Raw genomic sequence first — 27611 nt, forward strand, 5'->3', positions numbered from 1 at the left:
AGAGCCCGCATTGCATTGACTTTATAAGCCAGTAACAGGGGTTGATCAACCATTGCCTAAAAAGGGTATATAAAGAGGGAGTCATTTAAAACAACTAATTTCAGATAACAGAGAAAATCATGAGAGTACTGTTCAATTCCAAATTCAGAGCTTTTCTTACGGATTATTCAGTGCCACTTTTTTTAAAGCTTGGACTCATGCCTACCTTTTAGGCATTTACATTTACAGATTAACTTATCAGCACCTTGGGCCCCGACAAGATAAGACACAATTCAGGTAAATTTTGGTAAATATTCCTTGAGTGATAGGAAGCAGGAAAAGTTTGAAGGAGAAGGAAAGACAAGCCTAGGCAAGGATGGCTATGGTGGGGAGGTACAAAGAATTACAAAGCATTAGTCATCCAAGCAAAGAATAATCAGAAGACCACTGACAGAATTAACAGAGTTCAGAGATAATATCATTATACTCAATCCCTACTAAGATTTTGGTGTTTGGTCTCCTAGATCACTTTTTTAGTACCTTCACAGACATATGGATTCATAAAGAATATATAGTAATTGTTCATATTTGTTTTGATTTATGTAAACAGTAATCTTGTCTCTCAGCTCCAGAAAACCTTGCCTGGTGCTTCCTGAAGGCTCACAACATCCCAGCCCGGCCTCCATCACTTACTTATAATGTGTTTTGGGGTCTTGAGGGCAGGGAGCTTTCTCTTTCTTCTCTGAATTCCTAGCATCCAGCTGAGTGCCTGGCACTTGGTAAGTATTCACATAACACATTCCTTGAATTCCCTAGATTTCAGTTTCCTTCACTGTGAAACAAAGTGGGCTAAACGATCTCCAGGAGCCCTTACAGTCCTAAGAATCTATGACTTTGACCGATCTGAAGTGGTCCAAGACACTTTGCTTCACAGGAAGCTCACATCTTCCTTGTGATTGGCCTGAGATTAGGAGTTCAAACAACCAATAACCTGTGCACAGTTTAGGGCCTAACCCTGCCCTGGCCGGTTAGCAAGAGAGTGTTGTGATAAGAGCAGATGAAAGCCTTATGCCACAGTAGTGCCTGTAGCAGAGAAAGGATTCCCTCCTCCACCTCAGGGCCCACTGCTGCTGCTCTCCAGCCTGCAGTTTCCTCTAAGGCTCTGGATTGGCTGGAAGAGCAACAGAGGGCTGGGAAAGAGCTTCTATATATACCTCAGGAGGAAAGGCATCCCAGACAGTTTTGAAGTTTTCAAAGACTGGCTCTGCTGTTAAGAAGTTGTACTTAAAGTGGAGGAGCTAAGCCACCTGCCAAAATGTGCAAAGGACTTGCAGCTTTGCCCCACTCATGCCTGGAAAGGTGAGAACCAAGTTATTTTTGTTTAAGAGATGCAGATATGGAGAATCTTTACTCAAGGGAGGCTGCCCAGGGGTAACAGAGGTATTGTAGTTTATGGCTAAGCTGAGGTGAAACAGGTGCTTGACTGTAGATTGGGTATTATCTCTTCTCTGTAAACAATATAGAGATTTTGAAAGATCCAAGCTAGGAGATTAATACAATATAGAGTATTTCATACATCATTTAATATCCAGAACATCATTTCCTTCAAGGAGATGCCTATTCTATAAGTCCTTATTTAGAGTTAAAACTGTATGGTTAAGGACATAGATTCCAACATTAAACTGTCTAGATTAGAACCCTGGCTCTACTACTTACTATTTGTGTAAGTACTATTTGGGCAATTTATTTAACCTCTATGTAGCTCAGTTTCCTTATCTGTAAAATGGAGATACCGAGAGTTCTCTACCTCACAGGCTGGTTATGAGGACTGAATGAATTAATATGTATGAAGCACTCAGAACCATGTCTGGCACCTAGTAGACTGTATAAATGTTAATTTTTATTAATGTACAGGGACTGGGAGAGGGAGGCAAGTTTGCAGTGAGGAAGAGGAAATTTCCCATTGTTCTTTGTTCTCTGACCTCATTAGATAGAAGTAACTGGATGGCTAGACAGAGAAAAAGCCCTTGGGACACAGGGGTTATTTATTAGCTAGCATTCTTTTTCAGATAAATGCATCAAAATCTTTGAGGCTCCCTGGTTGTCCGTAGGCTGGACAATATTCTGGAGAGAATCCTAGGTATCTAGGCTAAGCAAATAGAAGAACAAATATCTTACTTGTTAGAAAACTTAACCCAACCATCCTCTCTGATGGAGAGAAGTAGGGATGTTTCTCCTTTTATTGAGAATGGATTTGATTAAATTGGGTTTGATCCCTCGTTATTTAAAGTAAATAAAGAAGATCCTTGCACAGATGTTCAGCCCTAAAAGCATTAGCAGTGTTTGTCTCGGAAGATTTTATTGTTTAAAGGGCCATCTATGACTTCTGTCTCTTACAAGTTCAGGTCTTCTTTTTGATGCCTTCCACTCTAGAAATAACCTAAAAATAATTTTTAAGGACATAACATTGTAGCATATAATTTTTTCTCCCAACAATACTATCTAGTAACTGAATATGAAACCTCCAGGGAGACTTACTCTCTGAATTATGGCTTTCAAACTTTTTTTTATTATGATCCATAGTAAGAAATATAGTTTACCTAATGACCTTGTGCATACTTACATATTGATAATTAAATAAAAGCATAGAATATTATTATTGTTTTTTAAATTTACATAAAAGAAACTTGTAGCTGTTAAGTTGCAGAAGTTAGATTGTAAATAAGGGATCAATATTGTCTATTGTACCAACCCTGGGGAAGAGGATAGGTTTTAAAGGTGGATACTATTTATTGCTATTAGCCTGTTCTTTCCTCTTACCTAGTATATAGAAAGCCTAAGAAATAGGGAGAGTTTTCTGTGCCTTTCCAGAAACGCACAGAAAACTCCTTGAATATGGGACAATGTATAATTATTTCCTTTGCCATTTTTGCAACTATGAGAATTGCAACTTGACTTTAATGGATGCTTTTAGCCTACTTATTGTTTGAAATTGTGTACTCTTATGTAGTGAATAAATCTTATCTTATTAATTGGCAAACAATTGACTTTAGAATGATTGTAACATCAGTTTGCCAAGCATTTTGTGATTCTATGACACATTGCTTGGCATTTGGTGAGAAATCAATAAAATTTCTGTTGAAAATTTGCCATGTTAATTATTTTGCTCTATGTTTTCTCATAAGTATGCATAATATTCACTGAGATATATGGATGGAACATTTCTTTCAATGATTCCTATTATTGTATTATATCTGATTCACTAGCAACATTAATATTGGATCACTTTATTTTTTGATGCACAGTAAATTCTTATGCACCAGGATATAACTAATGTTCATGTAGAATATTGAAGAGTGGTGAGTGGTAAAGGAGTGAGCTTATTTTCCCCATAGGTTGACTGAGTCTTTTATTTATTGGGATGTGGTAGAATATGCAATTATTGTGAGCTATTACATATGGTTTCATAATCTGTTCTCATCGTAAATAGGGTCATTGTAATTTCTAATTACCATGCTGCCTGAGAAGAATGTTTTGGAGAAATGGAATTGTGGAGCTGTGAAGCTGTTAGTACTTACCCATGGAAAGGGTCTAACACTGTCTATTCTAAGGGGAAAATGACACTTGAATAAATGCTTCCAAACCTGCCTTCCATGGCTCTATTATCTGACTCCCACCTTCCTCCCCCACACAGGCTCCTGTCTTTGCATTTCTTCTCTCCAAACCACAAAAGGAACATGGATATGCTTCAATGCTTAGATAAAAATATTTAAAAATTCATATAAAATAAATTAGGGCAACAAATACACATTATGAAAAATCTGCTTTAAATGAAAAGCTCTGCTGAAGAGTTCAGTTCTGACTTCCATATGGCATTAGAAATATAATTCACTTTACAAAAATCTGAATAGCATATCATTATTTATCAGAGTGGAAAGAGTACTAGTTAAGGAGTAAGATGCAGACTCAATTTTGTCATTATCTGAATTTGTGTCCCTGAGCAAATTATTTCACTTCCCCAGGACTCTATTTGCTAATTTAATAGGTAAAAGTTGGATTCATTGTTCTCTAACATGTTTTCGAGTTCTAACCTAATGTAAACAAAGTGAGGTACACTTAGTCTCAATGACTACTAAGAGATGTGATTAAAGGAATATTTTCCTATTTTTCTATAAAAGTTTGACAGCAGGTGGGGCATGGTCATTCATGCCTATAATCCTTACACTTTGGGAGGCTAAGGCAGGAAGATCCCTTGAGGACAGGAGTTTGAGGCTGCAGTGAGTCATATTGCACCACTGTACCCCAACCTGGGTAACAGAGCAAGAGCCTGTCTCTAAAAATCAATTAATTAATTAATTTAAAATAAAAATAAAGTTTGGGAGGAATGAAGAATCAAATAATGAAAAATAATCAAGGACCCAGCCCTGTGCTAAAACCACTGGGCCATGGCAGAAGCAACCTGCTCAGTGATTCTAATGCTGATTTATAAGAAAGCAATTATAAGAATAATTTGCTTCCTGTAAGGGGAATTGTTTTTGACAGCAACTCTTTATTAGCAAAGAATATAAAATAAACTTTTTTTTAACAACAAAAAGAGAAGTTTTTTTCCATAAGATTAAAGGGTGGAATATATATAATGGGTAAGGATATCCAAAAACCTGCCGCATAAAGTAAGAAAATTTCAACAATTAACAAAGATTAACTTTTCCATGACATGTAAGGAGAAATCTAATCCTAGAAAATATTCCTTTCTGAATGTCCAGGGAAGCTTTCAGCCAAAGTCAACTTTGATATATTTGTATAAACTATTCTTTATTTATTTAGATTTTTAAGACTATTGCTTATTGAAATTTTAAGTAGGCCTCGCATACTTTTATATGTTTAAAGAGGCAAATAATTCAAACATTTGGGCAATGAATAACCGTAAGCACACAGTTTCTACCCTCTGGCATATTGAAACCTGTACTATATGGGTGAGAATCTTATACTGTCAATGAAAAAGAAAAGAGTCGTGTCAATTTAATACCTTATTTTTACCCATGATTTTCAAGTTTGAATTTTAGGCTTCTTTTGAAAATTTATTTTATTTTCAGAGTCTGTTGAATTTCTCTAAACAAGTTTAAATTTTAAAGTAAATATTGCTCTTTGGGAAAAGATGAATGTATTATGAAACAAAAAGTGTTACTATTGGCCAGGCACATTACTGCTGCCTGTAATCCCAGCACTTTGGGAGGCCAAGGTGGGAGGATCACTTGAGGCCAGGAGTTTAAGGGCAGCCCGGGCAACACAGGGAGACCCTGTCTCTAAAAACAAACAAACAAACAACAACAACAAAAATAAATAAATAAAAACACCACAAATATTAGCCAGGCACAGTGGATAGCACCTGTAGTGCCAGCTATTCAGGAGCTGAGGTGAGAGGACTGCTTGAGCCCGGAAGTCTGAGGCTATAGTGAGCTATGATTGCTACTATTGCACTCCAGCCTGGGTGACAGAGTGAGACCCCAGCTCTGAAAAAAGAGGATTATTTTAAAAAACTGATAATACTAATAATTGGACTGGTTGCTTTATGTTATGATGACAACTTTGATTTTTAGGCTTAAAACTGTGTGCTTATGGTTATTCATTGCCCAAAAGTTTGGATTATTTGTCTCTTTAAATATATAAAAGTATATGAGGCCTCCTTAAAATTTTAATGAGCAATAGTCTCAAAAATCTAAATATCATCATAATATAAAGGAACCAGTGCAGCTATTAGTATTTTAAAGAGCTACAAGCCATTTGCTACTCTGGGTGACTGGCATAGATCTGATTTCTGTTTCAGACTGAAAAGGGCTAAGGGTATAATGTGTTTAATCCACAGTTCACACAGGGGCTTTTGGCCATCTCAAGGGTGTGTCAATGCTAGGAATTTCAGAAGCCATAGGAAGTAAATGGGAAAGGTAATTTTCAAACATTTATTATTTTTAAATTTATTTTAAATTTTTGTTTTTAAAATTTTTGTTTTTAAAATGTATTATTATTTTACAAAACAATCATTTTTTTCCCCATGTTCTCTGATTTATGTGGGTCAAGTGTGGACAATTTAGAATAGAAAGGCAGCTAATAAGCAGGAATACTAATGAACTAATCTTCTGAGGTTGTTAAACCTTTAAAAGCACTAGAGTGAGTCAAGGTTCCTGGGTTTTCAGGATTAATAAATTCAAAGGCATAAGCACATCCTTGGGCTAATTGTAGAGAAAAGGCAAGCACCAAGTGAATTAAAGACTGGCAATTAGCTTGAACAACTGATAGCTCAATTGGAATGAATTGAGGACCATCAAAGAAACCTGAGAGAGGTCCTAGCAGAGCTTCTGGTTGGGTTTAGGATCATGCTTGCTGAGAATAAGTATGAATTTCAAGCTTACTATACCTGATATTCTAGAGATGTCATTGAAAGCATTGTAGTGAAACTTTAGAATGTTAAGAAAGTGAATGAACTATTTAATAAAATTTGGAGGGGGATCACTAAGAAAAACATTTATTTTGATTCCTACTGATGAAACAATATCAGTGATTTCTCTAGATTGCCTTTCAAACCTGTGTACTTGCCTTAGGCATATGGATGAAAGACCCATGCCCTGCTCCCATGGAAATTTAAGCCCGGTTAGGGAGATAAATAAGAAAAAATTAATGCTCAGTGTTGCAATCCACTACGAAGGAATATATCCATAAAGTGCCAAGAAGCACAGAAGTTGGGGTGGTAGGCGGGGCCCCTAGAGCTTTTAGTGGGCAGGGAAGAATTTACAAGGTTATATGGATGATGCTTGAACAAAGTCTAAGAGGACAGAGGAGTTAGCCAGGTCTAGACAGGAAGAGGAGAGAGAAGGAAGGCCATCTAGGTGAAGGGGACAGGCCTGTGTGTGCAGAGACCCAGAGATGGGAGAGCACAGCCAATTTGGCTGATGTTGTGACATCTATGTACAACCTGTATTATCTCTCAGAGGCCAGCAAGGAGGGAAACCGCTGAGTTTCTAACCACAGTTAACCTCCTGGGCAGCAAGTCCTGCATATGGTTCTCTGGGAACTTCTCCAGTGCTCATCTGTTCCCAACTCTGAGGATGGAAGAGATTTATTCAGGGGAAAGATAGTCCTCCCCTTCACCTAAATGATTTTATTACTAAAAGGATAGACTGTATTTGGTATAGTAGACACCAAATAAACATTTTGTTGAAGGAATACGTGAATGAATTTACAGCAAATAGAGACAAGAGCACTTCTAGGACAGCTTGGTGTTTTCTCTGCTTTCCTTGGGTATTGGGGAGACCAAGAACAGTATCAGTGTTGACATTTTAGGCCACAATCGGAAAAAGAGTGTGTGTTGCTAAATAAAGAGAGGTGCCTGCTATGGGAGAAGGGGAGTGGGGATTAGGAGAAAAAGAAAAGTGAAGGAGACTGTCTGCATTTCTATAATGAGGAAAGCCTTGTTAAAGAGGTGAGTCTTCTTTTGGCTGCAATGATGGTATCCCTTAGGTGAGCTCTAGGAAGTTGTACTGCCTGGGCTGTTCCTCATGCAGTTACTGTTGAAGCTTCTTTAGTGAATTGCATTCTGTATTCCAGCTAGTTGCCCCTTTCTATTCTTTCTTTCATTTAGTCTGGGTTATGCTGAATCACCAGATATCAATTCATAACACTTTTAGATCCCAGAATCTTACATTTTGAAACATCCCTGAAAGGTTATCTAATTTGTTTCTCCTTCTCTAGCAAGGACTACACAATATTACGGGATAGATGATATCTAGGGAGAGAGTTTATTTATGTCTCTGGAGCCATTGTTAATGGTTTTTGTCTGTACTGCTGGCCAGAGAGCAAAGGGGCTAAATTTTAATTAATTCAGTCAGGATCAGTCATTAGTAACAGGAACCAGAATATGTCTGGAGGCCAGAAGATAACAGTTTCCTATCTCTTTCCTCCCTTAAAGTTCTAATCAGTTCTCAGATAACATTGCATCTGCACTACTTTGAAGGCTGAGTCACCCAGAGGATAAAGACAGTGAAAGCCTGATTGTTTCTAACGATCGGAGGAAGTTACTCTTAAGATTACAGGATTCAGGAATAGGAAAGAAAATGTTCACAGTAAGGAAGGATGTGAGCTCACAGTCTCTCCCCTGCCTCAAGACCAGCGCTTGAACTGCAGTGTGGCGGGGTAGAAAGAACAGTGTTCATAACTTCCTCTATTTCTTCCTTACTGTGTGAACTTTGGGAAGTCACCAAACCTCTCTGAACTTCATTTTCTCAGAAGTGCTAAAAGAAATAAATGAAATATTATATTTAAGGTGACTAGTTTTTAGTAGAAGCACCCCTATTAAACAATTATTTTCCTTTTATCTCTCTTTTCCCCTTTGTAGGCAGTGAAGGAAACATAATTTAAGTCAGTCAATTATGTGCTAAGGCCTTTGATAAAACTTACTCCTTTTTATCCTTCCTCATCATAACCTCATCTTTTAAAAAAATAATAAAGATACATTTTAAAAATGGTACAGTGTTTAAAAAATACTTTATCCATAATTTTTTCAACATGTATATATTTTTAATTATTATTGTTACTTTTGTTTCAGTAGTTTTTGGGGTACAGTTGATGTTTGGTTACATGAATAAGTTCTTTAGTGGTGATTTCTGAAATTTCAGGGCACCCTTCACCCAAGCACTGCACACTGTAGCCTATAGGCAGTCTTTTATACCTCATCCCCCTTTCACCCTTGCCCCCTGATTCCCCACAGTCCATTATATCACTCTTATTCCTTTGCATCCTCATAGCTTAGCTCCCACTTATAAGTGAGAACATGCAATATGTGGTTTTCCATTCCTGAGTTACTTCACTTAGAATGATAGCCTCCAGCTCCATCCAAGTTGCTGCAAAAGACATTATTCCATTCTTATATACAACATGGTATATGTATACCACATTGTCTTTATCCACTCACTCACTGGTCGATGGGCACGTAGATTAGTTCTATATATTTGCAACTGCAAATTGTGCTGCTATAAACATGAGTGTGCATATGTCTTCATATAATGACTTCTTTTCCTTTGGGTAGACACTGGATTGGGATTGCTGGATCAAATGGTAGTTCTACTTTTAGTTCTTTAAGGAATCCCTATACTGTTTTCCATAGAGGTTGTACTAATTTATATTCCCACCAGCAGTATAAAAGTGTTCCCTTTTTACCACATCCATGCCAACATCTATTGTTTTTTGACTTTTTAATTATCAACATATATTTCTTCTTACAAAACATATCAAGTCTTTACAAAATGATAAAGCTCATTAAAAACCATGATCATACTTAAAAATTAACAATAATTCTATAATTCATTGAATATCTGGTAAGAATCGAAATATTTTCAATGCTCTTTTCTCAATTGGATTGTTTGTATTAGGATCCAAAAATGTTCACACACTGAGATTTCTTAATCTTATATCTCTCTCAGTCAATAGGCTTCCTGTTTATTCTTTCTTTGCAATTTATTTGTAAAACACAGTCTTTTTAGACACAAGTATAAGAGGCTATGTAACATGTGGGAAAGGTACTAGATAGGGAATACAGGCACCTGAGCTGTAACACTGGCTTCTACTACCTAGTGGAGGATAAGTCATGTGCCAGTTCCCCTCTCCAAGTATCACTATTACATTTGTAATAGGACGTGATCAATTATATGGTCTGTTGTACTCCTTCTGGCTCCAACACCTTCTTATTCTGAATTGGGACACCATGTATTTTGAGAAAATATTCCATTTTTATTATAATTTCTTTTCTCATCTAAGTCATATAGGAAGGCCTGGGAAACAAACTTCTGAATGTAGCTTAAAAGAAGCAATCAATTACATATGTGCAATTTTCTTCCCATAATGTTTAAAAATCTCAGTGGACTCAATTAAGAACCCCATATTTCTTTAAAAGACTTGTGATAAGTTCAGAATATACTCCCAATTTGTGAAAAGTATATATTAATATGCAGTGGAAAGTGATTCTGTTTTATTTTGGTGAATTCTATGAAGAAAACGGGTGGTCTCGGTTTCTTGTACAATTTGAGGATGAATTAGAATCTGAATCTAACAGTGTATGATGCTTGCACTTTATTTACAGTTAACTTCATTTTTTCCTCTTCAAGTGTATAATGTCACTGAGGGCAAGATAAAAAAGTAAACACAGACGCATGTGACTTTGGGGGTGTGGCACCACTGACTACATTTATACTACACTACATTTTCTCCAGTGGGAAAGGGTGGCCCACTCCTGCCCTTCTGAATGCTGCTTAGAGGTAAACTTGTCGTTTGCCTTAACAGTGGAAAAGTTTTCATCCTTGAGGATGGGATGAGAAGGGTATGTCAGGGTTTCCAGGTCTTTACATAATTAACCAATTTTCATCTGCCATCTGGGTAGATCATGGAGTACTGACAATTCTTGGAAGTGCTATGAAGACTGCTGACTGCATAAATCCATGTCAGGCGTGTATATGCTCAGCAACTGCAAATTCCAACCAGATTAGGAACATATAGTTTGCCTCCAGACTAGGCATTATAAATTGGGTCTTTCCTGGAAAATCTGTAGGTGTGATCAACCTAATTATAGGATGCATGCATTATCAACACAGCTAATCCATGTGCGTTTTTAGGCTTTTTTACCCTGACCATAGAGCTCCTGAAAAGTCCAAACAGAGTATTTATTTGCAAGGTATTCCATTCAGTTGCCATGCCTAGGTAGAATAACTTAACCTGATTTTTTTTTCTCCTTCAAAAAGAAAATATTTCAGTGTTTAAAGGAATTGGCCAAGCAGTTTTTGAATACTTTGGACAGTAGATACTTGATGACCATGTTGGTTTCATGAATAGTAAATGAGGCTAAGACCTTTATTCTATATTCTCCATGTTTTCCTTCCTAACTGTTTCCCCAGGCACTGCTCAAAACAGCACCTAGCCCATCTGGACAGATCATTTAGAGACTTAAAACTCTACATTCTAGAAAGACATTGGAACTATCATATTAGAGTCAGAAGAAGAAAAGCAACACGAAATAAAGTACTTGTAAAAATGTGAAGTGCTCTCCTTTGCAAGTGTTTGTTATTATTAGAGAAGTATGTGGAGCTGTTTTGGTCAAGCTTCCACTTTTTGATATTTTCTTGTGCCGAACATCTGTTTCTTGATGAGGCACTTGTCTATGGGATTCAGGAAGTTTAGAAAGAATCAAGATGTTCCATTAAAAAATAGCTTCCTGTATTTTGGCAAGTTATTTTAAGTGATAGTTTATGGGAGATATCCAGTGAATGGGAGTGTGAGACCACATAACCTGTGTATTTGGGACAAGGTCAACAGTGCAGGTCACACTGAAGACTTTCCCAGAGGATCTGGTGGTCTGATGCTTTCTGGATGACAAAGTTTCAGAGTCTTAAATCTTGCTTCTGAATCACCGAAGTGCAAAACAAGATGTCATTTGAACACACACATGCATGTGCAGGCACACACACTTACACACATGTACCCTCAATATTGTTTATGACTTGGATAAAAGATGGATTGTTTGTTGAAATCAGAGATTTGTGCACACAAACTGAAAGTGTAGCTGGGCCTGGTAGGAAGAAACATTTTTCTTTCACAAAGATGAAAGTAGATTGATGGGAATTTTTTCCACCTTAGGCAAATAGGTATTTTCTATCTCCATAGTTTGGATTTTATACTAAGTGGGAAAAACAAACTTTTTCTCTCTCCTCACACAACACTTCACTTCTGACACCCAATGTGTGGGATTTCCCCACCAAGAAATTCTCCAACATTTTGTAGGCACCAAGGGTGTGTTCTACAATTCAATTCAACTCTGACACTATCTACTTGGAGTTAACGTCATATCCCACAGGTTAAGGGCTCAGCCCCACAAGACTGCCCCCCACTTCAGATGCCAGTTGTAAGTTCAGCTATAAATTGGGTTTCCTGTAATCCCTTCTTTAGCTTCAATAATTTATATAATGTCTCATAAGACACGGGAAAACATTTTTACTTTTACTGATTTATCGTAAAGGCTATTGCAAAAGATACAGTTGCAAAGGATACAGTTGAACAACCAATTGAGGAAGTACATAGAGCAAGGTATATGGGAAGGGGCACAGAGCCTCTGTGACTTCTTCGGGCACACCACCCTCCTAGCCCCTTGATGCATTCTTGTTCACCAACCCAGAAGCTCTCTGAACCCTGCATTTTAGAGATTTTTATGGGGGCTTCATTACTTAGTATATTTGATGATTAACTCAATCTTCAGCCCCTCTTTTCTCCCCAGAGGAAGCTTTGTTGAAAGCTCCAAGCTTCTAATCATAGTTTGGTTTTTCTAGTGACCAACCCTTATCCCGGAAGCCACCAAGAGTTGCCTCATTAGAGCAAAACATGGTCCTCTTACCCAGGAATTTCCAAGGGATTTAGGAGCTCTGTGTAAAGAACCAGGGTCAGAAACCAAGTATTAGAACAAAAGGTGCTCCTAGCACTGTTATCACTCAGGAAATTAGAAGAGTTTTAGCAACTTTGTGCCAAGAGTTTATGGCCAGAGACCGGGGGTTAGACTATGGCATAATAAGAAATGCACTCATGAAGGCAGTAAGCCAGCCCTTCACACCTTCACTGCTCCCATTTTAGACAACCAATGTTTCAGTTACTTGTTTCACTTCTCCATTAAACTGTTACTCTGAAGAGGATATCTATCTGCTCATTGTTGGACATTACAGGCTATACTGTGTGTTCCTTGGTCTGAATAAATGATGGTTGGCTACCCAAATTGCTGCACTATCTTTTTTTTATAGCATTTTGAGCATTTGCATCTGACACTTCATAAGCAAAACGCACTCTAGGGTCAGTGGCTATTCCTGTCAAGACCCATTTGTAGCCCTCCAAGGCTACTGGCGTCAGTCTTACTTGCCAGCTATGCTCCTGCCCTTCCCTCCCAAGAATCTGCCACATAGCCATCGGCAGTCTCTGTCTCTTTTGCTGACAAACAGGACAGTTCTTACTGGCATTTTGTTTTTCAGAGTGTGCAAGAAGAGTATGTCCAGATTTAGTCCATCTCTGCCTTGCTGTAGTACTCCCATATCCACTCATTTCATGGACCCAGGTGGCCGCCACAGGAGAGCACACAGGGATATATATATATGTATTGATCCAATCACCTTTCAAACCTGAAAGGGACTTCTGATGGCCATCAGCATGTCCTACTTTAACGAACCCCTTGAATTCCCATAGTCATTTCCATAGAGCTGTGCCCCATGTGGGTATCCCTTTAATGGGCTAGGCTTCCACTGACCATATAGCCAGGCAATTGGCCACTGCCCATGAGTCAGTAAAAACTGAAACACAGGGGCTTTCATCACTGTTAAATTCTTCATCATTGCTAGGAAAACAACATGCAATTCAGCCCACTGGGCTCACCTGTTTTTATCTTCTTTGATAGGAGTGACAGCCTTCCAACAGGGTGCTGTCCATACACCTTGGAACTACTGTCCACAAACCAAGTAACTCTGTTAGTCAGTCGAGCACTGTTTATAGGGTATTGTCTAAATTATTAGTTTGGCAGCTCCTCACACAGTTCCACAGTCAGTCCTAAGGGAAAAGGGGCTCCCTGCTGGTATCTTCTCCTTGCATTCTCCAGGTAGTATGATCCTGTGTAAGATCCTGTTCATTTTACTGTGGAACTTTTCCAGGCACTGCCATCCCCATTAGAGTGTTTCTCTGATATCACCAAGACACCATGGGTATTTCAGGTTTCAAGATTATTTTATGTTCTTCAGTTATAGAGGTATTTAAATTAATGTCCAATAGCAAGCTAATAATTGACCCTCAAATGGAAATTCTCTAGTCCAAAATCCTCATAGTTGTCACAGGGAGGCACTCACAGGCTTTTGCTATAAGCCTCAGTCTAAGCTCTGTATAGGGCTTTCAAACAAAGAATATGTGCATTCAGCCTCTACTCTATATTGCTTGGGCTTGAGCAATCTTATTGGTTCTAATTTAGTGTGTTCAATTAGCATTATTTGGAGAGCAGATTTACATGTCTTCTGTGTTACAATACTAGGTAGGGGAAATACTCCCCAGTCAGATACAATGTTGATCCCCATAATATAACCACTTCACACAGAGCCTGCTTAAACATTCCAACTTTCATAATTCTATCAAATTCAAATATTTTCATAATTCTATCAAATTTCAAATTCTATCAAATCTCAAATTTTTCTGTTCTCTCAATTTCATTGTAGCCTAAGTGAGGACTTTACCAGTGGGTTTTGGTACCACGGTGCATGAGACTCCTGTTTCTAGGAGCTCTGGAAACTTTTCTTCTCTACTCTCTGACCATTTACCCACTCATAGCAAAAGGCTTTGGGTTCCCACAAGGGGGTCAAGCCCAGAGACCCTGACCCCTTTATTAATCTTTATCTCAATTGAGTGGTCTAACTTTTGCTCCAAGCAATTGCAGGTCATATTTCTCCTTGTAATCTTAGTCTTCTGGCTTTTTAACCTTCTCCAAACTGGGGTAGATGGAAGGACTTGGTTAGGGCCCTTTAATCACCAGAGATCACTTTGACCCACACCAACTTTGACAGTGTTGTATTAAGACCCTTGTTTTAACCCCATCAATGTTTGCTTTATTCATCGCACTTCTTCTTAATAACCCTCTAAAGATTTTATCGTGCTTGCATGAGTACCATTTTACGTCTCTTTATTCTTCTGTTTGTTTTGCTCCATTGAATCACCTAATGCCTTAATAAGTTTTTGAACATTTTTACCTTGTTGGGAAGAGTTCCTTGACTCTTCCTTCTGCCCTTTGCCATCCTCTTGTTAACTACTCTTATCGTTTTTATTAGCATATGTACAACCCATGAGGGGAAGCCAAGATAGCAAATTCAATAAAACTTCCCAGATTGTCATTTAATTTTGCCACGGTAAGATTATATGGAGTGCCCATGCAAATGGTGCTTTCTTACCCACAGCATTTACCATGTCCTGGGAACACAGGCATATTCAGTGAGTGAATAACCTGATTATCACAAGACAGTCCCACGTGGCCTGCACTCTAAGCAGAACAGCTGCTTCATCTGGGCTGTTCTACATGGCATTTATGTGGGGAAAGGAACAGTTCATTTCTTGGGATAGACAGACCTTACAACCTTACAGTAGCTTTTTTTTTTTTTTTTTTTTTTTTTTTGAGATGGAGTCTCGCTCTGTTGCCAGGCTGGTATGCAGTAGTGCAATCTTGGCTCACTGCAACCTCTGTCTCCTGGGTTTAAGCGATTCTCCTGCCACAGCCTCCCAACTAACTGGGACTACAGGCTTGTGTCACCATGCCCAGCTAATTTTTGTATTTTTAGTAGAGACGGGGTTTCACCATGTTGGCCAGGATGGTCTTGATCTCTTGACCTCATGATCTGCCTGGCTCGGCCTCCCAAAGTGCTGGGATTACAGGCGTGAGCCACTACGCCCAGCCACAGTAACTTTTTTCTAGTTCGCCAGGTTGCCTCTTCCCTCAGGAATAACCTCCTGTGTCTCTGGATCCTGTTTTACCATCTGTGATTATCTCATTTTGAGCTGTGGGTCCAGAATCCACCCCAAATCCATTTTAGTAAAGGTTCTTCAGGAAGCTGATGATACCAATCTATAAAATGAAGGAACTCCTTCACACTATATGCCCTGGTTTCAGTAGTTCCTGGGTTGTGCCCTCTCCCTGTTGACTATCTTTTGGGTGACCAGAGGACTCACAGGTAGTTCTGTTGTTCTGCGTAATTTTTCCTTTTGTGGGTGCCTTTCAGGATAGTGGCTAAAGCTCAGACAAACTTATGCCTGCACTTGGTCCAACACTGAGGTCTAACCCAGCACTTTGAATTTAGCTATTAAAGATAACAATGACCATGGGATTGTATGCTTAGCATGCCTCATCTTAGTTTGTAAGTGCCTCATCTTAGTTTGTATTTCCTTACATATCCAATGAACTAGCTCCTCAGGAGTCAGATCTACCATCATTTCTAAACTCCATTGATAACTCTGGCTTTTAGTAACTGAGTGCAGTGCAGCTGCAGTTTCATACTATGTCGGAAAAACTCTCCTCAAGCCGTATTTTCCGTCTGCTCTCACACCACCACAACAATCATCAAGAAGACTTCTGCAACTTCTGGAAAAAACTCCCACACACCAAGCAGTGGACACCAGCTGAGAGTCCTCCAGTTCAATTCCGGCACTATCTATGCAGAGATAGCATTAAATCCCACAGGTTGAGGGCTCAGTCCCACAAGACCACCCCCCCTACCAGTGGTAAGTTTGCACCTCCGGAACTTCTGACAAACTGGCTTCAAGTTAAGGTTCCCAGGACCCCTCTTTGGGTTCAGTTAATTTGCGGGAGTGGCTCACAGAACTCAGGGAAACACTTAACATTTACTGGTTTATTATAAAGGATATTGGAAAGGATACAGAGGAAGAGACACTAGGGTGAGGCATGGGGGAGGGGGTGCGGAGTTCCTATGCCCTACCTGGTACACCATCCTCTGGGAACCTCCAGGTGTCCAGCTATCCGGAAGCTCCCTGAACCCACTTCTCTTGGGTTTTTATGGAAGCGTTTCTTCTGCCAGGGTATGAGGCGGGACCTGTCAGGGGAGTGTCTTAAGACCCACAATCACAAAGGTGGGAGAAGATTAGAGTCCTGCCTGTGATAGGTGAAAGGAAGGCTGGAAAGAGATTCTGTTTCCTGAGGCCTAACACACCCATTATCACAAAAGACTGTAACAAAGGCTAAGGGAGTTATGAACCAGGAACTGTGGACGAAAACCAATGTATATCATAACACCACACATACTATAGGTGACTAGGGGGCCATAGCCATTCTCATTTAGCTGGCAAGATTGAGAAAAATGCAAATAAGGTTTTCTCAAATTCTAATCTGAGGGTTAAAATAACTTTTATTTTATTTTTTAAAATTTCCCTCTAATCTGTTATCTTCTGGATCCACTAAGTATAGCTCAGCTTTTATCTCCCTTCCTGGTCCAGATTGGGCCCTGATGTTTGTAATTATGCTGAAATGTGAGTGCAGATGGCTGGAGTGCAGCTGAGGGAAAGGGATACGTAACTGCCATTAGCTACTTATGGAAAACATTTTATTAAATGGATACTGGCTCGAGAACATGAAAAAGAAAAGAATAACAAAGCCAGTTGACAATTATGACAGACTAGGAATGAGTGCCTAGCACAATTTTGATCACTCAGAGGCATGTAATAAAAGTCTATTGAATTCAATTGATAGATTCTGCTCCACATATGGGATGTGATTTTTTTCCCCTTTCTCTAATATGACCAGCTTAGAATCACAGACTGAGAATTGATTCAGGGTAATGGACCAATTCCTTCTTGTATAGATGAGAAAAGAGGTCCAAATTGTTTTGGGGACTTGTCTAAGGTCACATAGTTGTGAGTTTGAGCTTATGCAAGGCCTCTGGATTTACATTTCATCTTCATTTTATTTTATCGGATGAACTTTTACTTAAGAATTTTGGTCATATATTCATAATTTTGTCTGTCTTTGCTTTTTTTCTTTTCTTTTTCTTTTTTTTTTTTTTTGAGACAGAGTCTCGCTCTGTCGCCCAGGCTGGAGTGCAGTGGTGTGATCTCGGCTCACTGCAAGCTCTGCCTCCCAGGTTCACGCCATTCTCCTGCCTCAGCCTCCCGCGTAGCTAGGACCTGTCTTTGCTTTTAAGATATTTATTCTTCCATTAGCACATCTTTCACACAGTTTTGGTTACTACACTGCAATCTTTAAAAAGAAATGGGGCTGGGCGCAGTGGCTCATGCCTGTAATACCAGCACTTTGGGAGGCCGAGGTGGGCAGATCACGAGGTAAGGAGTTCGAGACCAGCCTGACCAACATGGTGAAACCCCGTCTCTACTAAAAATACAAAAATTAGCCAGGCGTGGTGGTGGGCACCTGTAATCCCAGCTACTCAGGAGGCTGAGGCAGGGGAATTGCTTGAACCTGGAGGTAGAGGTTGCAATGAGCCAAGATTGCACCGCTGCACTCCAGCCTGGGTGACAGAGCAAGACTCTATATCAAAAAAAAAAAGACCTTTTTTTTCTCTATTTCTATTTGCCAGATGCATATAACTGCCAGTTAGAATAACTGAGCAACTGAGAGGTGATATTGCATGATAATAATTAAAAGCCCATATGCTGACATGAGACCAGGTTGAATTATACCTTTATCATTACCTTGTTTTAACCCCATCAATGTTTGCTTTATTACTTGGTGAATTTGAGCAAATTATCTAAGTTCTCTATGAGGTCACGGGGTCACAGTAATACCTGTCTCATAGGATTATTGTGAGCACTCAATAAGTTTATGCATTGCATGTGTTGAGTGAACCATGCAGTTAACTGAGAAATGTGTGGTTTCTCTTAATGTTTGCTTTTTCTTAGTTATCTTCAGGTTGCAACAACCTTGCAGCCAAACCTCAGAAAGGATCTAGAACAGGGAACTGGAAAGCATCAGGAATTATCTTCATCTCCCTACAGAGGTGTAAGAATGGGACTTCCATGAAAGGGCCCCTTGCAAGGAACATTAGAAAGTAAATGAGACAGCTGGATGACAGGAGGAAAGAGAGAAGGGAGGATCACAGATAACCAAGTTGAGCCTGGGGGGTTGAGAGGATAATTGGACTCTTGATGGAATATGATTACGTGAAAGGGAAGCTATTTGTAGCAGGTGATGAGTTCATTCTTCTGAACTCTCACCTTGTCTTTTAGGAATTTTTAGATGATTTCAAGTCAAAAGCCCTGATCTTCCTGGACAATTTTATAGTTGTTAGTTATTAATTTGATTTAAAAAAACAGCCATGACTCCCATATGCAAGACTCCAGGGAATAATTCATAGGTAACATAGCCATAAAAATGAAGCCCACTCATACCCCTCTGTGTGTGTGTGTGTGTGTGTGTGTGTGTGTGTGTGTAAATAAAGACTATAGGACACTGTCTTGCCTGGTTTGAGCTTTTGGGTTTAGGAGAGAAGGAGCAATATTGGAACAAATAGCTGGTTCAGGAGAGGAAGATTAGATAAGGCTGAGAAACAGATAATTCAAAAGAGGTTAAAAGAATTAGGATTATCTATTAACTGAAAATAGAATGGTAGAATGAGGATCACAGAACAGTCTGACTGGTTTTAAGTCTATTTTCTATAGTTAACTAAGTTTAAAAAACAAAAGCTAAGTGAAGTGTGTTAGTTTCATACTTGCTGCTATAACAGTTGCCACAAGCTTAGTCACTTAAAGCAACATGAATCCATTCTCATACAGTTCTGGAAGTCAGAAATCAAAAATGGATCCCTAGGGCTGCATTCCTCCTGGAGGTTCTGGGGGAAATTGATTTATTTGCCTTTTCTAACATCTAGAGGCCACCTGCATTCCTTGACTCATGTTGCAGCCAGCAGTATAGCATTTTTTAATCTTTCTTTCTGATTTCATTGTCATATTGCCTTCAGACTTGACCCTCCTGCCTTCTTCTTACAAGGATTCTTGTAATTATATTGGGCCAACTTAGATAATCCAGGATAAATTCCCACTTCAAGATCCTTAACTTATCACTTCTGCAAAGTCCCTTCTGCCACCATGGAGGGCGATTTGGGGATATAACTTTGGCCATCTGACTTGTTCCCCTTTCTCCTTTTATTTCTGTGTCTATGCCTTGCTAACTCTTCTTCTGTCACCTAGATACTTTTCATCTTTTCATTTAACAGACATTGTTCTTCCCTTTTTTTTTTTTTTTTTTTGGAGGGATGGGGTGGTCAGGAAAGCTTCCTAACACTCTCTGTGGCTTCTCCAAGTTCTCAGGTTTTTTTGTTTCCCTTGGTGGTGTGTTTTATAACTGATGGTCTCCTGTCACCTGTGACTTGCATTTGAAGTACATAAAATTACATTTCTATTTGTTTAAAATGGTTCATGTCTACAGTCTAGAAAAGTGTACTCAGCCTAAAGACACCCTGTTGTCTTGTGGCAACAGGGTGACCTTTTGCTTGGTTCCTAGACTTTGTTGCTCCATTAAGCCCAGATCTCTAACTTAGAGACTCCTATTCCAGTAACCACACAATTTAAGGGAGTTTCTGTTCTTTAGTCCTCAATGTGCAAGAACCACAGGGCAGACTGCATTGCTCATTGGGAGGAAAAGGAAGGAATCGTCTAAGAATGCTGAGGAGAAGTTTTCAGGAATGTGATTTGCATGTACCTCGAAAACTTATGTGAAATTTTTAGAAAACTTATTAGGGAAATGTGAACTTCCATATTAAACATTGGAAGGAATCACTGGAGAGATGGGAGAAAGACAGAAAGAGGGTGCCTGCTTTGAGATCCAAGCCAATACCATTTCCTTCTCTGGCATGCAAGGTCCCAGCAAGATCTCCCTCAGGGAGAAGCTATCCCTTCGTTCTATAAACTCTCACAGAACTTTTCAATTATTCTTGTAGTTTATATCACTTTTACTCAATTTTCCTCAACTTGTCTGTGTATTTGATATTATCTAATTTAATTCTTAGCATAATCTTCCAAGGTAGATATTATCAACATTATTATTTTACCAGCGAATAAGTTAAACATCTGGCCCAAGGACAGAAAATGCACTCCATAACCCTGAGTTTACCTTCAGGTGTGCTAATTCAAAACCAAGGGCTCTTTCTGCCATATCACAGCTGCATCTCAATAAAAGCATCTATACATGTCTCCTTTGTAAAATGAAAGCAATTTCAGGTCAGGAATAATTGCTTATTAATTTTGTAAAACAACCCCATAGCATCCAGTACAGTGCCTGACAAATGGTGGTTGCTTTATTAAAATCTGACAAGTAAATGAATACATAAATGAATTGAATGCATGAATCAGTAGATTGTTCCTGAAAATAGAAATCTTGAGAATAATAAGTGGCTATTAAATTTTGGGGGGAGAAAGAAGAAATGGTTTGAGATCTAATTCTATGCTTCAGAAACAGCCCTCTTATTCCTCATTGTTATGTTATTTTCCTCAGCAAACTCTTTTAAAAAGCTGGCAAAGTTAAATGTTGACTAAGTATTGTTGTTTGTAGTAATGAATTTGTATCTTTTATGTAAATGTATTGTGAGAGGACACATTAAAGTTCTGGGAACTGTAGTTTTATTAAGTGATGTAATACATGTTAATGTTTATTAAGATCTCAATTAATTTTACATTTCTCCTCTTTCCCTCCCTCCTTCTCCAATACCTTTTACTACCCCTTTCATTTATATTTTTGTGGTATATAAAATGAGTTACTAGTGCCATGTACAATAAGAAACTTTCAGTCTATAAAGTCCCTCAGTATAATTCAAAGCAGGAGGACATGGAGACACTCAAAGACTTTGAATGACTGCAGTGTTCAGAGGAGCTCTCGTGGGAATCCCTTCTGACCCCTCCACCTTTGGAACTCAAAATAAACCATAAATGCCTGTCTTCCTTGACCTGAGGATAATTTTCCCACTATTCATTATCTGGCTTCCAAAATGAATTGCCAAAAGTCCAGCCATCCTGCCAACAACATTTGGAATAAGATGGGATAATTTAAGGTCAAAGAGAAATAAACTGTTTCTGTCTTGTTGGTCTTGTCCTTCCACTGTCTCCTTCCTTACCCCCAGTAACCTACTCTGAGGGATAGCATGTCAGAGACAGCCCAGAAAAGCATGGGAAATATCTCAATTTCCACGGGAATCCTTGAGTAGGGAGTGGCCAGTACTTGGGAAAAACAATACTCTTTTAAAAACTAAAGTAAAATTACAGCACCAGGGGGGTGATAATACAATGTAATTGAGCTGAACTAGGCAGCAGTGGAGGTCTCCATACTTGCTTTCTTTGTCACTCCATAGGAGTTCCCAATGAATAGGCCAGCAGTGTATCTTCTCTTTGCTATCAGAATTGGTTGCATTATTATGAGGTGGAAATCTTCTGAAAGGAGTTTACCTTGAATGCTAGTCAAATAGATCTTTCTTGAGCCTATCCTATCCTATCCTATCCATTTATCCATTCAATTAACATATTATTAATCAACACATACTTGCAAGATACGGTGATAGGGATAGGACAAATATGATAGTGACAATAATAATAATAGGTAACATTTATTGAATATTTATAATACTATACACCAAGTTCCATGCTAAACCTATTAATGCATTAACTTATTTAGCATCGCAACATATCTATGAGTTATAAATTCTATTATCACCATTTTTACATAGAAAAATGAAGGGTCAGAATTTAAATTAAGGATTGGAATTTAATTTGTCCAATGTCACTCTGCTGGTAAGAGTTGGAATATAAACCCAAGCAGTGCAGACCTGTGGTCTTATCATCTATGTCATCCTAAGAGTTAAAGCAACTTTACGGTACTTAGTTATTTTTAAGGTTATTTAAAATAACCTTCCTTGGTCTTCCTTGGGGAGACCAAGGAAGTAAGACAAGGCACCCATCCTCAAGGAGCTTGCTATCTCACTGGGAGTACATACATATGGGACTCTTAGGTATACATTTACAAAAAGCTAGAGTCATTCCGTGAAAACGTGCTATCCATAACTTGAGAAGAAGAAATGTGTTCTGTTCTTTGCTCTGTAACTTACTGGCCATGAGAACTTGGAAACATCTTTTAATTTCTGTAAATCTCAGTTTTTCCATTTTTAAAATGGGGGGGGGGTGCAAATTAAAAGCTCCCTGAGGCCCCTTAAATATGCCTCTGTTTTGTAATTTTATAGTAGATAAGAGAGAAAGCAGTCTGGGATGGAGTAGTTACAGAGGTTTCAAGAAAAGAGTGAGACTTGTTCTGATCCTGGAGTATTAAACTGGCATAGAGGTGGAGGGAGAAAAAGATGGTGTGCTTGGGAGATACTGAGCAGGCCAACAGGAGTAGGTGTACATGTGGTTGTGGAGAATAATGGGAAATAAGGTTAGCAGCTGAGGATGTTAGAAGGCAGAAAGTGATGTTTGAAGTAGATATGGTAGATCAGTGGTTCTCAAAGTGTGGTCCTGAACCAGAGATGTGAATCTTCAAACCCCACCTCAGACCTCCTGAATGAAGAAAAGCCAGAGGCAAAGGTTGCATACCATATGATCTTATGTATATGAGAAAAAACAAAACTATAAGGATGGAGAACAGATCAGCGGTTGCTAGGGATAAGAACAGGGGGCCGGGCGCGGTGGCTCACGCCTGTAATCCCAACACTTTGGGAGGCCGAGGCGGGCGGATCACGAGGTCGGGATATCGAGACCATCCTCGCTAATGCGGTGTAACCCCGTCTCTACTAAAAATACAAAAAATTAGCCGGGCGTAGTGACGGGCGCCTGTAGTCCCAGCTACTCGGGAGGCTGAGGCAGGAGAATGGCGTGAACCCGGGAGGCGCAGCTTGCAGTGAGACGAGATAACACCACTGCACTCCAGCCTGGGCAACAGAGTGAGACTCCGTCTCAAAAAAAAAGAACAGGGTAAGGGCTTTATTACAAAGGGGCAGCATGAGGGAATTTCTGGGGTGACAGAACTGTTCTGTATCCTAACTGTAGCAATAATCTGTGTGTTAAAACTCGCACAATTGTACACCCAAAAAACGTGGGAATAAAGAAACTTTGGGGTGGAGACCAGCTCTCTGTGTTTTAACCAGGCCTCCAAGTGATTTGGGTGTACACTGAAGTTTGAGAACTACTGTGGTTAACATAGAGAACCATTATATTTGAGGAGGAAATTGTCTCTGCAAGGCTGGTCTGATAGGGGGTGCTGAAGGCACTGCAGTAGGAAGAGGAAAATGGGCAGGTGGGATATTACAGTAATTCAGACCTGGAGAAGGGTGGTAAATATAGGTATGAAGAAACAAGGACACATTTAACAGGATTTCCTTGGCTGGGCGCAGCGGTTCACACCTGTAATTCCAGCACTTGAGGAGGCCGAGGCAGGTGGATCATCTGAGCTCAGGCATTTGAGACCAGACTGGGCAACATGGCAAAATGCCATCTCTACAAAAAATATTAATACAAAAGTTAGAAGAATTGGTTGAGCCCAGGAGGTGGAGGCTGCAGTGAGCCAAGATCATGCCACTGCACTCCAGTCTGGGTGACAGAGTGAAACCCTGTCTCAAAAAATAAAAATAAAAGGATTTTCTGGGAAGACAGAAAAACACTTGTGACAGATTAGCTATTGGCAATGAAGAAGAAAGTCTAAATAATGTAGATTGGAGCATTTATAAATTATGAGAGTAAGGAGAATATTATAGTTACATAAAAATGGGATATTGGGAAGAAGGGTTGAGTAAAAAGGAATACATGGTGCCATTCACAAGGCATTGAACACCTCAGGTCCTTGAATGTTCTCATTTATATAGCAAATATATTGAATGTGATCCTCTTGAAATCTTAATTTTTTATACTTGGAGGAGCTATTAGAGGTTTTCTCACTAAACTTATTTCCTTTCTCCCTTTCTCTTTTTCTACCTTTTCTTTTTTGGCAGGAAACAAGAGAGCTCAAATAACATATTCAAGATCACCCATAAAAGTACTGACTGAGTTGATAATAGGATTTAGTCAAGGGAAAATCTTTTGCTGTTGTACTGTTTTGTACTGTTTTACTCTATTTCCAATTGTTATGCTCTATGTTACGTTCTATGTTGACAGCTGTCATTTTTTTCTGTTAATAATCTGGACATTTTCCTTCATTGGCACAGGACTTTCTGTAAGTAATAATAATAATAAACCTTGCCACTTATGGAGTACCATAGTACATGTGCTGGGCACTAATATTGGTGTTTCACATATAGTAACTCACTTAATCACAAGAGGCTTATGAAATAGATACCATTATTATCTTCATTTTACAGATGAGAAAACTAAGGCAAGGTAAGGTTTAAAAACTTGCCAAAAGTCACACATGTAGTAAGATGAATCTGGGCAGTTTGGCTCCAATATCCATGCCCTTTACCACTATGTTATTCTGTCTCTTGCTTTAAGAAAACAAGAGTTTAGTTTTGGTATTAATTGGATTTTCTAAGAGTTCAATGTTCCACTTGACTTTCTCTCTAGGAATAGTCTTTTTAACGTGTATCGTATTTGCTTTACAAGCTTCCAGTTACATAATCTGAGACAGGATTTTTGCCACAGTTGGGAGTTCGACATTGTCTCTCTCAAGTGTGGGGAAGATTTAACACAATTCAACATGTTACTTTTGACTGTAGTAATAGAATAGGGATCTGGAAAGTATCTTATGATATTGCTTGGACAGATCCAGGTGGTCATATGACTTAGTTATCCAAAACAGCTTGTTGCTAGTCTTTTCTTGATGACTTTTCTTCTGTAATGGAAACTTCACCACATTTATTGTTCACGATTTCCATGGTTTCATCACCATTTTATGGTAAGTTCTCCTGAACACTTCCTGTTTAAGTTTAAGCAATCTTTGTGTGTGTGTATGTGTGTGTGCTGGGGTAGGGGCCTTTCACGCTTATAGATGGCTGGGTTTTGAAAATTTATAAATGTGTCATTATTTATCAGTTTCTTGTTCGAAGCTTCATAATCTCTTGAAGCTAGAGCCCCTTGTGTGGGTTTAGGTATCGTCTTGGTTAAGGGTAGGAACCCTGGTGCTTTTAGGATCAAGTCTCATTAGGCGTACTACATTGTTGTACCCTTCTGTGCTCCTACCACCTCCCTGGACTCCTGAAAATGCATATGTGGCTAGAGAAGATGAGGATTTGATTAGTTATAGAACCCTAAATCCCTGTCCTCTGACATTTTCTCAGGGATTCTCTCTTTTCCCTATTTTTCTGCTTCTTTTATATATTTATTTTTAAATTTTTAATTTTTTTAAAATTCTTTTGAGACAGAGTCTCCCTTTTGTTTTCTAGGCCCAAGTGCAGTGGCACCATCTCAGTTCACTACAACCTCCACCTCCCAAGTTCAAGCTATTCTTGTGCCTCAGCTTCCCTAGTAGCTGGGACTACAGGCACGTACCACCACGCCTGGCTAATTTTTTTGTATTTTTAGAAGAGACGGAGGGGAGTGTTCACCATGTTGTCTAGGCTGGTCTTGAATTCCTGACCTCAGGTGATCCACCCGCCTCGGCCTCCTAAAGTGCTGGGATCACAGGCATGAGCCACCATGCTCAGGCTTTCTGTTTCTTTCTTTACCACTCGTCAAACACAGTAGTCTTTCACTCCTTCTCTCTGGGAACAAGCTGGCATATCTCAGTGATTTTGGGGTTTTGGAAAACAAATACCAAAATGGGATACTCTTGTCAATTATCATTTGCTTTTGACGTCACAACACAACTCCCTCAGAGGCAAGAAAGCACGAAATGCCTGGCAACAGTCTTTAAAGAGGCAAAATTACATGTGGAGGAATATATGCATTAACACCCGATACATTAATATCTATTTAAGCTATTATTATTATCTTTAAGAGTTGCTACAGATCACTTTTTTCTGCGTGTTTGCCGTGGAGAGGGGTGACTGCATGATCATGGGTGAAGTCCTTGCACCTAGATTAAGGAATTGTATGATTAAATGAAAGTCTGGTGACCTCATGTGGTCCTCCACACTTGGATATATCAGGGATCTGGGAGATAAAGTGTGTTTCTCCCCCAGTTGACTGAAGAAGAGGATGCCCAACAAGTAGGGCCAGGTTTATGAAAGCAAGACCACCGTATGCATAATGAAATCCAACTGTGCCATACTTTTTGAACAAATACTTATTAACAAGCTCATGTAAAATGTTTGTATGACTTATTCTATAATCTCAATAAAGTCCTAGTTCTTTCTGCCCTGACTACACCTTGTATGAAGGGTTTGCTCAGATACAATAATATTCTAAGCTGGGATTCTAATACCTTTTAGTTGATATCAGGCAACAAGAAATCTTAGCATCAATGTCTGGATAGAGGACTTTGTGGGAATCAAGCCACAGGTGCCATCTCTAAGGGTTAAGAGTGAATTACATTTTCAAAACCTTTCTATGGAATGGGTGGGGGTTTCCACAATAGTGTCACAAGTCCAAATAACTTGAATATTATTGTGACTGGAGAGCCCATTATCTAATGAACAAGCCTACGTGTAAACACTCACTTCTAGCACGCGTCCTGCTAGTTGGCAAAGCATCTGACTTCGATCTCAATAGGGATAGCTGAGGCAGCTACAGCAGCCACCTTTGGAGCATGGTCTTTCTAAAGAGCTTGCTGACCACTGTTGAGATGTGAATGCTTGATTAGGTCAAGTAGCTGAATTAACTATGACATACATCATGTCATACTGTAGTGATTACAACCAGCTAAAATTTTTTATTTCATTGTTTTTCATTTCTTGTTTTGTATCTGTCTTGCCCAATTTAAACATAAACTCAATGAGAGGACCTTATCTTTTTTATTTCGTTGAAAATATCAAAACATATTATAGCGTACATCATGTGGTAGGCATTCAGTAAACATACTTTTAATTTGTTGAATAAATAAGTGAACAAAAGGAGAGGCTGCACAGGGTTTTCTTTTTCTTTTTTTCTTTTCTTTTTTTTTTTTTTGAGACTGAGTTTCACTCTTGTTGCCCAGACTGGAGTGCAATGGCGTGATCTGAGCTCAC

At 39.1% G+C, this 27611-nt stretch overlaps 1 protein-coding gene and 1 long non-coding RNA gene across 2 annotated transcripts in view; one reads left to right on the forward strand and one right to left on the reverse strand.

The window, feature by feature from the left end:
• LOC104003526 (uncharacterized) overlaps nucleotides 1-27611 on the reverse strand; it is a 54142-nt gene that overhangs the window by 11227 nt on the left and 15304 nt on the right. The window lies entirely within an intron of this gene.
• Nucleotides 1022-27611, forward strand: part of RGS5 (regulator of G protein signaling 5) — a 61174-nt gene continuing 34584 nt past the window's right edge. The window contains exon 1 of the mRNA XM_001174440.5: nucleotides 1022-1338. Within this exon, the coding sequence (XP_001174440.1) occupies nucleotides 1295-1338 (44 nt within the window). The 5' untranslated portion in view covers nucleotides 1022-1294. The remainder of the gene's footprint in view (nucleotides 1339-27611) is intronic.

This window comes from Pan troglodytes, chromosome 1, assembly GCF_028858775.2.
Source record: "Pan troglodytes isolate AG18354 chromosome 1, NHGRI_mPanTro3-v2.0_pri, whole genome shotgun sequence".
Lineage (NCBI taxonomy): Eukaryota > Metazoa > Chordata > Mammalia > Primates > Hominidae > Pan > Pan troglodytes.